Genomic DNA, 14,826 nt, shown 5'->3' with positions numbered 1-14,826 from the left:
CGACACCACGGAAGTGTATAAAAACCTCCTTACACAAATGAAAAAGTGCCAGCAACTGCCCATCACGATGTTCCTTACCCGCAAAACACCGCCTAGTACGGTCTTCAGTGGAAGAAGAAACTCCAGACGACGATGGTGGTGCTACAGTCGCCTGAAGAGGCTCCTTTAGAAGAGCTGTAACGCTGTCCTTTGTTGTGCAGTAACATTTATCTCATCGTTATCGGACAAGTCATCGTGTCATTGTTGGTGAGTATCCATAGCTAATTTTCTATGTTCTTAGTACACGTACGTACGTTTACCTAATATCTCGGAGAATATACAGTGCAGCCGGAAAGTATTCACAGCGCATCACTTTTTCCACATTTTGTTATGTTACAGCCTTATTCCAAAATGGATTAAATTCATTTTTTTCCTCAGAATTCTACTCACAACACCCCATAATGGGGTAAAATTAATAAAATAAAATTAATAAATTTATTAAAAATAAAAAAATTGAGAAAGCACATGTACATAAGTATTCACAGCCTTTGCCATGAAGCTCAAAATTGAGCTCAGGTGCATCCAGTTTCCCCTGATCATCCTTGAGATGTTTCTACAGCTTAATTGGAGTCCATTTGTGGTAAATTCAGTTGATTGGACATGATTTGGAAAGGCACACACCTGTCTATATAAGGTCCCACAGTTGACAGTTCATGTCAGAGCACAAACCAAGCATGAAGTCAAAGGAATTGTCTGTAGACCTCTCGAGATAGGATTGTCGAGGCACAAATCTGGGGAAGGGTACAGAAAAATTTCTGCTGCTTTGAAGGTCCCAATGAGCACAGTGGCCTCCATCATCCGTAAATGGAAGAAGTTTGAAACCACCAGGACTCTTCCTAGAGCTGGCCGGACATCTAAACTGAGCGATCAGGGGAGAAGGGCCTTAGTCAGGGAGGTGACCAAGAAAAGAACCTGATGGTCACTCTGTCAGAGCTCCAGAGGTCCTCTGTGGAGACAGGAGAACCTTCCAGAAGGTCAACCATCTCTGCAGCAATCCACCAATCAGGCCTGTATGGTAGAGCGGCCAGACGGAAGCCACTCCTTAGTAAAAGGCACATGGTAGCCCGCCTGGAGTTTGCCAAAAGGCACCTGAAGGACTCTCAGACCATGAGAAACAAAATTCTCTGGTCTGATGAGACAAAGATTGAACTCTTTGGTGTGAATGCCAGGCGTCACGTTTGGAGGAAACCAGGCACCGCTCATCACCAGGGCAATACCATCCCTACAGTCAAGCATGGTGGTGGCAGCATCGTGCTGTGGGGATGTTTTTCAGCGGCAGGAACTGGGAGACTAGTCAGGATGAAGGGAAAGATGACTGCAGCAATATACAGAGACATCCTGGATGAAAACCTGCTCCAGAGCGCTCTTGACCTCAGACTGGGGCGACGGTTCATCTTTCAGCAGGACAACGACCCTAAGCACACAGCCAAGGTATCAAAGGAGTGGCTTCAGGACAACTCTGTGAATGTCCTTGAGTGGCCCAGCCAGAGCCCAGACTTGAATCCGATTGAACATCTCTGGAGAGATCTTAAAATGGCTGTGCACCGACGCTTCCCATCCAACCTGATGGAGCTTGAGAGGTGCTGCAAAGAGGAATGGGCGAAAATGGCCAAGGATAGGTGTGCCAAGCTTGTGGCATTATATTCAAAAAGACTTGAGGCTGTAATTGCTGCCAAAGGTGCATCGACAAAGTATTGAGCAAAGGCTGTGAATACTTATGTACATGTGATTTCTCAGGTTTTTTATTTTTAATAAATTTGCAAAAACCTCAAACTTTTATTCACGTTGTCATTATGGGGTGTTGTATGTAGAATTCTGAAGAAAAAAATGAATTTAATCCATTTTGGAATAAGGCTGTAACATAACAAAAGGTGGAAAAAGTGATGCGCTGTGAATACGTTCCGGATGCACTGTAAAGGGTTTATGCTGTATAACTGTGTGGGAAATGTTTGTAAGAGTGTAGGAGAGTTTATAAGGGCTTAAAATATATAAAAATAACCATATTTTTTACTTCGCGGATTTTCACCTTTTGCGGGGGTTTCTGGAACGCAACCCCCACGATCGAGTAGGGATCACTGTATAAGCTAAGAAAGTTCTATCTCATATTAACTTACAGGGGGTGAAAGGTTATATCATAATCTATAGTTATGACAGAAAATTCTATTCTATTTAAATTAAGCAAACACTTAAGATTGGCTCTTACATTAGTCTTGTATGCCTTGTACAGCTGTTTTTTCCTTTGCAGCTTTCTCTTTAACATTTTTTATTAACCCACTGCAGAATTTTTTTTTAATTTCCTATTCCAAATTTAGGCATGTACCTGTCTTGCATCTATCTTCAATAGACTTTGCCACATCTGCTCAAAATTTGCCTTTTAGTCTCTGCATCCGCACTCTTACAAAATACAGACAACTGTATTATGGTCACTTGACCCTAATGGTTCTATCACCTCTACACCCTCAATTCTATTATTATAAAATACTAAATCCAGACAGAATTCACCCTGTGCTAAAAAACGGTAACTGATTACTTCTAAAAACTCTTGTGCTCCACCATTTGCAAGGTTGTCCCAGTTAATATTTGGATAGTTGGAGTCCCCCATGTAAACTTGCTTTTTTAATATTACTAAAAAGTTGTGCGTTGAAATTACGATCTGTTTTGGTTTTGTCCATTACGGGAGATGGACGTCTGAAGCGGAACTCCATTAGCAGTGGTGTTATTTTTTCTCTTATTTTTTATCATCCTGGGGTATCCTATATTTACTAAACCTGAGGGGGTTCAATTACAGTATATACAAGCATATATAAACATGAGCGGCAGGAAAGGGGCTCAGAAAGAAATAGAGGAGAAAGCTAAAGCTTCATCCAAGCCTAGACAGGCATCAAATCCAAGCTCAAGGTACGGTCTTTCAGAGACTGACCTGGAACAAATAGGCAAAAGCACAGATTTCCTGGGACCTGACGCTGCTGCGTCATCTCCAGCTGAGAGTGAAAGTGGGAGTGAATGTGCAAGCGAGTCAGGTCAGGATAGGTCATCGATTCCAGAAGATTCATTGAAACTGAAAATGGCCTTACCTTCTGCGCTGTCAACTACTACTTGCGAGCCAGGAACATCAATTTTAACTGGGCTTGCCACTTCACCTACAGAGAATGGAGAAGACCGAAACAATCTGTCTGAACGGAAGGTAATGGTCGCCGCAATAGCCACTGCTCAAGACTTAAAGGAGCTCAAGAATGATTTAAAGAAACAAATAAATGATATAAGGATGGAAATAAAGGACATACACAAGACAAATGAGAAGTTGCTTTAGGATATTAAAGACGAGGAAAAACATTTAAATAATTGCTTTGAGGCAACCTTTAAAGGTATGGTAGAAAAAATTGAGGAACAAATACAGTAAAAAATGCATCTAAGTTTGAGAATAAACAGAGAGCACTTGGCGCTCAGTTGGAAAACGTTTACGACTCGAATTGAAGCAGCTGAACAACTGGCATCTACCGCTGACGGCAAAGCAATGGCTGCAAATTCTGAATGCAAAGTACTCTGAGATAGACTTGCTGCACTTAAAGATGGATGCAGAAGGAATACTATTAGAATTGAAGGTCTCCCTGCGAATCATGAAAGTACAAACCCAGTGAAATTTATAGCTGAAATATTCTCTAAAATAATTGGAGAGGACTTCAAATCAAACACAGAGATAGGTGGATAAAATACCGCTAAACCTAGGACTCTTTATCGTGCTTTTGTTGTCTGTTGTGTAGCATAATCTCGGGCACAATCCTAGGTGCCATTGGAGTTTTGTCAGAGCTCCTTCGATATTTAGTATGTTGCCGTGAATTTGCGGTTACATTGTTGGGTTTTTGTTGTAGACTGACTGCCCTGTAAGTGGACAGCCTGTAATTGGTGCCAAGTGTTCTTTGTTTATAAATACTGCATTGTTTTTTTGCTGACAGGACTCTGCCCTGGCTGAAGCTAACAAGCATCTAGAAGAGTCCCTCCGTGCCATTGAGAGGGCAAGAGCAGAGATACTTGCCAGAATTGAAGTGAAAAGAAAGGAACAAGAGGATCGTGCTGGTGAATTTATTGAAAAGATTGAGCAAGACATTGTTGAGCTGGAGAAGAAAAAAACGGAGTTTGAGAAACTTCTAGAGGCAGAGGACCACATTTCATTCTTGCAGGTATAAATTATGTAGAACTATAATACAGTATGTATCCATTAGTTTTCTCAACCTGCTTATTCCATTGCAGAATCATGGGAAGTGCAGGCCTATTTGCATGTAGTAACAAACAGGGTGCCAGTCTTGTACAGTAAGTGCCAATGCTCTCTGTTTAAGTCCGATTTTCAATAGACTAGTGGGGGATTTGGTGGTCCACCTGACATTTTTGAGGGCAAGAGTATCGTAGCATTTGATTGGACACGCTAGGTTGGGGTTTAAGCCATGCTGTGTTATACGTTCCTTTATGCTAAAACACAGCTGGTACTCACCAAATAGTGCCCACTTCAAGCAAGAGTGCCTGGTAAGAGTGATGCTACTTTTGTTAACCGTAAGCAGTTTCACTCCATTTATATACAAGTCACTGGTGATGCTAAGATGAGACTGACAAATGTTTACCCCCAATTCATTTATTAGGAGGGGAAAGTAGCGGTGGCAGATGCCTTGCTGTTTGTTCGTGCTGTACTTGATGGCTGGATACATCAAGGTAGTGGATGCTCTACCAGTCAATGATGGTCTGCAGCATTGTGATTCCATATGTGTGAGGCGGATTAGCATGATACATATTATGTTGTTTCAAGGTGTCAACCAGGTGGGCTTTGAAGCACATTCATGTATGCACATTTACAAGAAGACTGGTTAAACTGCATACAAATCTAAATTTGTAGGTTTTTTATAATTTTTTTTTTCTTTTTTGCCATAAGCATAATTTTATGTTCAAAGCCACAAATTTTTTTTATAAATGAGACCCCTAGTCAGCCCATGACATCAACAAAAGAAAATGTCACCACTGTGGAGCAAACTGGTTAAGAAGCACAGTTAATGGGCCAGTAGAATGCATTGTGCGTGAACAGTTAAAACATGGCTAAGGCTTGTGTCTGTTCAGCACCCAGAATGTCAGTTAGTCATTTTCTAAACCTCATTGTCTTGAACAGGGTTGCGCGGGGGTGCTGGAGCCTATCCCAGGTAGCATAGGGTGCAAGGCAGGAACAAACCCTAGACAGTCCATCATAGGGCAAACACATACAACAAACAGACACCCCAACTACACACTGGGGCCAGTTTAGTAACGCCAGTCCATCTACCTTGCATGTGTTGGAACTGTGGGAGGAAACCCATGCAGACACAGGGAGAACCCAGGACATGAACCCTGGTCTTCTTACTGAGAGACAACAGCATTACCACTGTGCCACCGACTCAGAATGTTGAAATGAAGCTTCCACACATCAAATGTTCCATGGAGAATACCAAGCAAATTAACTACAATTGGGAGAAATTTAAAAAGCATTTTAATAACCGTGGATTAAACTTGGGCACATCTCTATGTCCCAGAGTACTAATAACACCTGAAACAACTGACTTTATTTAAAGAACAAGAAAACATTGGGAGCATCATAATAAGTGTATTAGCAATCACAGTGATACAACTCACTTATTTTACTAATATTTCTCCTAATAGGTCAGGTCTTTGAGAACACTTACAGTATACACCTTGTAAATGGCACACACTCATTTACTGTATAACCATAGAAGATCCCTATTGGTAACTGTCTCATTTTAAAAGTGGATCATTTCATCATGTTTTCAAGGTGTCACAGTCCCTACTGCAAGTTTTTCCTAGAATTCTGAAAATTCAGTGTGAAATGCATTTTTTTTCCTGTTAAGATGACATAAATGCCCACACATAGAGGACAAAACCTAGAAGTCTTGTCCTGCACAATATACAGGTGTTTACCCTCACTTCCATGACATTTTGTACCATTTCTCTTATCATTTTTACTTTTATTCCTCATACATATGTCATGGACGTGCTTTGTGGATATTTTAGGGTGCTTTCTGCAACCCAGAGACTGATTCTGAGCACATTATACTCCTTAGGTTCTAGGTTTGTGAGTGCCCGTAGCCTGCAAGGCCTACTTTGAATGTCTGAGGGTCTCTTTTGTGTATGGCTCAGGCATCTGCTACCTACTAGTTTCCTATTGCTCAGCATTTGTTTGTAGAACCTTCACGTTTTTCATGTCCTGAGATGCAAACAAAGGAATGCTGCACGCTCAGACTTTGGGTTTCTTCCTTCTGCCTGTGTTCTTTAACTTATGTGCCCACTCTTGGGTGCTGACTGAGAATGAACTAAAGCCTTGGCGCTTGGGGCAGATCATGCTGTGACAGCAAACAGCAGCAGAAGAATCCCACACTAGCCAAGATAAAATTACATATAAATTAATTTCTGTTGTGCATTTATTTTGGATACCAAAATGTGTTATTTATTGCATTAAAAATGTTTTAAAGTCTCTTTGTTTTATTGTCAGAACTTCAAGTTTGATTACAAACTTCCAGAAGACAGAGATCTCTCCATTATGAAGCTTAACAAAAGCATATTTAAAGGGATAGGAAAAGATGGTCCATTTACAGGAGGTGTGTATCAAAAATGAATTTTCAGAAAAAGTTAATGATTCTGTGCAATATCAGTTTTCTTTCCAGGTTTGGTGAGCCTTGCATCATCTCATAGCTTTGTTTGTTAAAAATATGCAAATGTGTATCCTCCAAGTTACAACATTCATATTTCATTCAAGCTTTCTTTTTCTCTGGTCTGTGCCAAGGAGGCAGAATCGCTTCCAGAGATACAAGCAAAGCAGTAAACACCCTCTTATTAAGGACTCTGCTCAACTGGGCTTTCCCAGCTCAGTGTAAGGGGGGGTTTGTTTGGGGAGCATCACTGCCACTTCCAGTCATTGTCTGACCAAAGACAAGTCAACCAACCTGCCTGAGCTCCATTTGTGAAAATGTTTTGTGCTCTAAACCAGAAGACACTTGTCATTAGGGCAGCATCACACTGTAGGACCTGACCTCGACCTTATCCACATGTGTCCCATACTGCAACCTCTTTCAGCACCCTAAACTCTCTCTCTAGGATTTAGGCCGAGCTACAGTGGTCTGCTCATAGCAAAGTTCATTTGTCAGGTCCTCTAAACTGCTGTTTTTTTTAATTTCCACTATAATAAGAATTAAAATAATGCAGCTGCCTAATTTTTATATTTAAATATATATATCTATTATAAAAGAAAATCTTGAGATGAGTCAATTGATTGCCAAGAGATTTTTTTCAACTCCCGCCCTCCTCTCAATCATTTCAGGTTAATGCCCCACGCCCACGGTCTTCTCACCTCTCATCTGTGTGAATGCTTTTGTCAGACACAGTTCCTGTGCTCGCAGCTCTTACAAATTTTTACGTTTTCCTCACTTTAAGTTCCCAATAAAAGAAGACTTATTATGTCCAAATCTTATTGAAGAATTTCATCCCAAAGGGTTATCAACAGAAGAAATGAGTACACAGGCAATCCTAGCACAGAGAAGCAATGAAGTCAAAGCAATTAACGCGAAAATTGTCGACCGGGTACACGGCAAATTAGTTAAATGCATATCGTCTGAAACAGTTGGTGGTGATGGTGCGGAAGATGAAAACATCAACTTTCAATATCCTGTAGAATATCTACAACCGTTAACACCATCCGGTCTACCACTGGCCGAATTACTGAGAAGGATATATCACAATGTTATTGCGTAATTTATGTCCTAGTGATGGGCTATGCAATAGGACACAATTATTTGTTAAAAATTAGTAGAACAATTCTGACATGTAAAATTTTAACAGGCGACAAGAAAGGAAATAGTACATCTTCCGCGGGTAACATTAGACACCAAAGGAGATCTTGATATGTCTTTCGTATTAAAATGTTTACAGTTTCCTGTTAGAATAGCTTTTGCTATGACAATTAACAAATCACAGGGACAAACATTTGAAAAAGTCGGTTTATTTATTAGGGTGAAAGAAATGATATTCACTCATGGGCAGTTATACATTGAGTTGTCACGATGTAAGTCCAAACACAGAATAAAAATTCAAGGCAATATTGACGAAAAGTTAATTCCAAATATTGTTTTTACTGGTTTTACAGTAAAAGTGTAAGTTTAAAATGTATTTGCGTGTTAATTTCAAAGCCAAATAGAACAAAAACATATAACGCAACGAAAACCTCTAACGCAACATGAAACATAATTTTCTTTCAAATTATTATGTTTTACTATTTTTTATTATGGTTAATTACTTGCTGTAATGTAAAATAGTTAGGTCTATTATGCATATATAACAACTACTATGCATATATAACAACTCCCATGAAAGTAACAATCTGTTTAAATTGTACATACGCAAGCGGCAGAGTGTGACGTGGCTAGCGCATAGCACCCACTCAGTGAGCAAAGCGAGCAGAGCCCCCTAATGTGTGTGTATATATATATATATATATATATATAATATAAAAAATGCTGATATGTTCTTCCCTTGCTCAGCTTCAGTTGGTGCAGAATGCTCCAACTTGATTATTTGCAAGACTTTGTGATCATATTACTCCAATTTTGGCGTGTACTCCACTGGCTTCCAATTCAATTAAAATATATTTTAAAATTGTATTTCATAAGCCATTGTATGATTTAGCTCCTGTATATGCCATCCAATTGCTGATAGATAGTATAAACCGTGAGACCACGAAGATCATGCTGTCAAGGTCTGTTTTTTCTTTGATGGCACCCACCTAGATTTTGGAACAGTTTACCACTGAGCACAGGATTGTCTGATTCAGCTGAAACTTTTAAATATAGTTGCTTCTTAATTGCAAATATCTTGTGTTTTGCTTTCTTAACTGTAACATTGTTTAAACCCTCTGTTTCTATGTAGACTTGTTTTCTTTCTGGCATATGTTCAATGTGAAGCACCTTGTTTTGTCTTGGTAGAGTAATAGATTGCTCTACTTCCCCCTTTTGTATTATTAATATGTAGCCTTTGTCAGAATGCCTCAGATCTGACAGACTTACCACTGTTTAGAAGGTATTATAGTATATAACTTCTCCCCACCGTCCCTTCTACATTTATAACCTCAGGCAATTAGGTGTAGTAAAAGACAAGCAGGAGTTAAGTTACAATTTAAACAATGTATTATTGAGAATATTCATAAATAATAACAATATGCAAAGCACATTTGAATATTGGCAACCATACAATCTGATAAATGGTGATGTGTAGTTTCAGGCAGCACACAGACTTGTTAGTTAATTAATGTCTCTAGTTAAGTCCTCATTTGTGGTCAGCTTTCTTCAGAACAGGCCACATGCCTGTCTCAATATGGCTGCCAAGCCGTGCTCTTCATTGTGTTGTCCTTTTCAGTTCATGGTGTGAGATGGTCTTTCATCAGTTTGATAAGAGTGGGAGAGCTGGGTAAAGCAAGCAAATTTATAGGTTTTATGTCCAACCCCTACAGCCAATGGAGCGTCATGGTACTTAAGGGCTTTTGATACAAGACAGTTCCAAACAGCCATACTTCAGACCAATCGGGGGGATAGAAAAGCTTCACACCTGCCCCCGTGAAGCTTGCCAGTTAGGCAGCCTGGCTTTCCTGTGGGGGTTGACTGAGAGACTTTAGCAGAGAAACACTTGCCAAACTTGTTTGAGGCACTTCCCCCAACCCTGTCGTAAAATTACAAAGAGACCCATTCCTAAAAGGGGGGGAAGAGGTTCTTAAACCATTGCTGTTATTATCAATAATGTAACACTAATATTACATTGCTTTGTCTAAGTTACAAATAAAGACATACAAAATATTTATCAACTTGTATGCAAAATTTCACATCACAACACACCTTGTGCCATCTGGCTTGAGAAGTGCAACATAAAAATATTAAGTTATAATTATGACACTAAATTAGGGAGGGAGGCTCCCAGACACCATAGAGGGTGTGAAATCATTGCAGGTAGACGTGGGCAAAGTCTAGAAATTGGCAGACATGATGTGAATGAAGCTTGTAAATGTAAACAAAATAAGTAATAAAGTTACATATAAATAATATTTGATAAAATTTGAAAAATGATGTCATATTCTATTGATATAAGACAACCTGAAAGGGGTCAAATTTAGGTAGTTGACCTGGCCTTGTCTGTAAGATATTATAATTTTTATCTTTAAAAAAAACGATTCTAATGCCAAAAAAAACACTGATATGCTGTACACAATTATGTGAGCCAAAATGAATTAAAATTAAGTGGCAATAATGAAATCATTAATTTGTATAATAAATGGAGTCACTAAATTGTGAAAAAAATGTGTAATTAAATAAGTCTTCTAAATATTATAAAATTATAAAATGCAATGTGATCACTTTATTTTGGTTCAACAATGTAGCTACCTTGAAATAAATTATTGCAGATTTTACTTAAAAGGTGTTATTGTAAAAAATTTTTATTGAACAAAGGTACTTTTCCAAACTGCACATTTCCAAGCTGCCACTTCAGCGCCAGTGCTTATGGTGCCCAGGACCTGCAGAGTGAGTGAGGTGGACATGAGAGACTTTAAAGTCAGAATTATGGCAGCTTATTAAAACAGAGAGTAAATATAACAAAGAAGTGCAATAAATAAGTCATTAAGTAGTTCAGATAAATAATTTACTAAAACGTATGCCACTAAAAAGAAACTCAGTATCGCAGGGTGTTTAAAAAATAAAACAAAAAATCCAAATAAATTAAAATCCCAAACGTCAGAGAGGTAAAACCATTTTGTCCCTTCATGGCTCACTGTCACAACCTGTCACATCCCCGATCGATCTGAACTGCACCGCACTCTATTGCTGCCAGTTGCCCTTCTATGGGTGCCATTGTGTCAGGCTCCTTCCCCAGACATAGCCTGATGCACCCCTGATCCATCCAAACATCGGTTACTGCGCTTACTGCAAGACTCGTGCCTTCTTCCTACTATGGTGGTCCCTCTCAAACTCACCTGCTGCCCAGCTTGGCAGATGAGCCAATAGACACACCATGGACCCTTCACTTGGTGCACAGTCTAGTCCTCTGGAAGGATGTTGATTAGACCGACGCTGCTTTCTCCATCATCTCCCTCTCTCTCCAACCAGCGGTTGCTCAGTTTTCTGTCAAATACAATCCAAATTGTACTGTTCTAGTGCTAACCCGTTACCCCTTTATATCTGTTGGCCCACATAAAGCTGGTGCCTGGTAAAACCTCAACACTTAAAAGGGGGCCATCTTGATAAGTTGGCACTTTCAAATATGTGCCTCACACTGGTGTGAGTATTAATGGACAGATTTAAATACCATTAAATAATTTAAACAGCCCCCTCATCCTCTCTGTCTTGCCACAATGCCTCTTTTCTTGATGTTTTTGCAATTTATTCAATGAGGACCAGTTGGCGGAGCCTATTCCCATTTGGTAATCATTTCCCTGCCATTACTTTTTCCTGATGGTGGGCAGTGGGCTACCAAAGATCTTCTCTTGCATTCAAACTGGCAAAAACATCAAGACAGCAAGAGCTGCAATAGTTCACTTTACAGACAAAATATTTTGAGGTCATTTAAATTACTACAACTGTACTGAACAATGAGCGCATGTATTAATAAATTGTATTTATGACCTAGTTACACTTTCCCACTGTTAGGATCAATGGGAAACATCTCAGAAACTAAGAAACACAATCCTGGGGCAAGACACTGCAATTCTTGAGCTGTTTGTGGCACTTTATTGCTGCTAGTGTCTCCGGTCGCCCCTTCTGTCACTCCTGGTCTCGCACTACATGATCTACACCAAGAAAAACCCACAAATGCTGTGTGAGGCTGCTCTCTGAATGCCTCCATGTGAGGCTTCTGGTCACTTAAGCACTTGGCCTCTCCTATCTGCACAGCAGTCTGTTGGACACAATATGATTATATTTTAAGATGAACAAGGATACATCTGGAATACTTGGAAGGTTTGTCATCAACATGAATATTTTAAAGAGTGCTAAAGTTCTCAGTAGTTCAAGACTGATTGAGCAGCATGACTGCACAGACGAAGGTGCCTGTTACAAAACTACACATGTTAAAAAGCTGAGTATCTGCGGCTGGAAATTCAAGATGACGTCACATCTGAGCATTTCCACCATTATCATCAATTCACTTCAAAATAGAATCATGTGTTAAATGTTCTCGATTTTGCCTGTAAAACTAGCAATTCCAGTAGTAGAATAGTGCTTGAGGTCTTTGATTTTTAGTTTACCACCAACATTCGGGGGAAAAGTAATCAATTAACCAATAGGAAAAGCTTCAGCCTGTTGGTTTTTGTCTGAAATCAAGGCATATTAATGAAAAGCGGTATTCTGTAATGAATGGCATTGGCACTAAAAGAGGCATTCGCAAATGTGCCATTCGTAAAAGTCCAATTGATAAATAAAATCAGCCTTTAAAAAAAAGGCCATTTTGAAATAAAACGTGCCATAATTAAATGTAAGGTGACTACATTAATGAACCAAAATAAAAAGATGAATTGTACTGATGACTTTTATTTAATCACTAGCCATGGGTACCTGTTGAAGATGATAGAATAAAGTAATAAAATATTTGCTGTCTATTGCCCTACATATACGTTCAGCACCTTTCCCCAGCATATGTGTGTGCTCAGCTAACTGATTTGAGTTTTGGGCAGACTGGAAAAAGAAAAAACTGTTCACCCTTTTATCACCTAGCTTGTTCATTAGCCAAAGAGAGGTTCATTTTGAGGTCATACATAGATTAGGGTTACATCTTAATTTATGACATACAGGAGTACAGAAAAACAAAGCAGTACCAGGCACCTACATTATCTAAAGACACTGCCCATCTCAGTACAAACCCATTTTAAGCAGTTTTCTTTAAGTTCACTGCATTAGTTATAAAGAGATTACATTCTTATAACTTTAAAACCTTCATTAGATTTATATTTGTTTGATTAGATTAATAATCCTTATTTATTAATTCATAAATGACAATTTTTGTCTTATAATTTTAAGCAAGAGTGAAGAAAACGATCACATTGATTCATAATATCACAGGGTGTTCTGTTAATACCAAGAGGTTAGCATTTTCACAAAGAAGAATTAAATCAGTCTCGTATTCTGTGCATAAACATAATTCTTTTCCTACCTAAATGCAGATCAAATCATATAGAAGTATAAAATCATATAGTTCTCTGCAGCATGATTAATACAAAATAAAGTTATTGGTATTTTGTGAGTTAAATACTTATAATCATCTGCGGTGGGCTAGCACTCTGCCTGGGGTCTGCTTCCTGCCTTGCGCCCTGTGTTGGCTGGGATTGGCTCCAGCAGACCCCCGCAGCCTTGCAGTTAGGCTATAGCAGGTTGGATACTGGATGGATAGATGGATACCTATAATCATTACAGCTAAAAATGTTTTTTTCTGCTTTCTCAAAAGCGACTCTCTCAACATGCACCTTTACTCCTCGGGTGTCTTGCACTTCTTGTTTTGTCACATCACCAGAGCCAAACCAACCAATCACAGTGCTCTGTGAGAGTGGAAAAAATGCATCTCCTGTATAACAACACAGTAATTAATCATTTATATACAGTATGTGCCCTGCGGTGGGCTAGCGCCCTGCCCGGGATTTGTTTCCTGCCTTGCGCCCTGTGTTGGCTGGGATTGGCTCCAGTAGACCCCCGTGACCCTGTAGTTAGGATATAGTGGGATGGATAATGGATGGATGGATGGATGAACTTACATCGTTTGTAGTAATTACTGTGTGTGCGCAAATTGTACATCTATCCATTATAAAAAAAAATCTTGAGACAAGACTATATCCAAGAGATTTTTTCAAGTCCCGCCCTCCTCTCAACCATTTACGGCTAACGGCCCACACCCACGGTCCTCTCACCCCTCATTCATGTGCATGCTTTTGTCAGACACAGTTCCTACACTCTCAGCTCTTATGAATTTTTGTTTTCCTCACTTTATGTTCCCAATAAAAGATGTATTATGTCCAAATCTTAATGAAGAATTTCATCCCAAAGGGTTATCAACAGAAGAAATGAGTACACGGGCAATCCTAGCACCGAGAAACGATGAAGTCCAAAAGAATTTACACGAAAATTGTCGATTGGTTACATGGCAAATTGGTTAAATGCATATCAATAGACTATGTTGAAACAGTTGGTGGTGATGGTGCAGAAGATGAAAACATCAACTTACAATATCCCGTAGAAAATCAACAACCGTTAACACCGTCTGGTCTTCCACCGCACAAATTACTGTTGAAAGAAGGATGTATCGTAATGTTACTGCATAATTTATGTACAAGTGATGGACTATGTTGTTTTCAAAATTGGTTGAACAATTCTGACATGTAAAATTTTAACAGGTGACAAGAAAGGTAATGTAGTACATATTACGAGGAAACATTACAACAACATTTTTATTATATAGCACATTTTGATACAAATGATGTAGCCCAAAGTGCTTTACAGGATGAAGAAAGAGAAAAAAGACAAAATATATAAAAAAAACAAATATAACACAGAATAAAAGTAAGGGCCGATGGCCAGGGAGGACAGAAGAAACAAAAAAAACAAAAAAAACTGCAGACCGCTGGAGAAAAAAAATAAAATCTGCAGGGGTTCCTAGGCCACGAGACCACCCAGCCCCCTCCAGGCATTCTACATAACATAAATGACCTCAATCAGTCCTCACGGTATTCAGTGTTCACATGGA

General features: G+C 39.2%; 1 protein-coding gene across 1 annotated transcript in view; it reads left to right on the top strand.

Moving 5' to 3' along the window:
• The window catches only part of LOC114655495 (E3 ubiquitin-protein ligase TRIM47-like), an 81,620-nt gene that overhangs the window by 63,385 nt on the left and 3,409 nt on the right, over positions 1-14,826 (top strand). The window contains exons 6-7 of the mRNA XM_028806537.2: positions 3,993-4,217; positions 6,560-6,665. Of these exons, the coding sequence (XP_028662370.1) occupies positions 3,993-4,217; positions 6,560-6,665 (331 nt within the window). The remainder of the gene's footprint in view (positions 1-3,992; positions 4,218-6,559; positions 6,666-14,826) is intronic.

The sequence above is a fragment of the Erpetoichthys calabaricus genome, chromosome 1 (assembly GCF_900747795.2).
Source record: "Erpetoichthys calabaricus chromosome 1, fErpCal1.3, whole genome shotgun sequence".
Lineage (NCBI taxonomy): Eukaryota > Metazoa > Chordata > Cladistia > Polypteriformes > Polypteridae > Erpetoichthys > Erpetoichthys calabaricus.
Note: the sequence above shows the minus strand (reverse complement) of the source record. Positions and strands in the feature narration are given on the sequence as shown.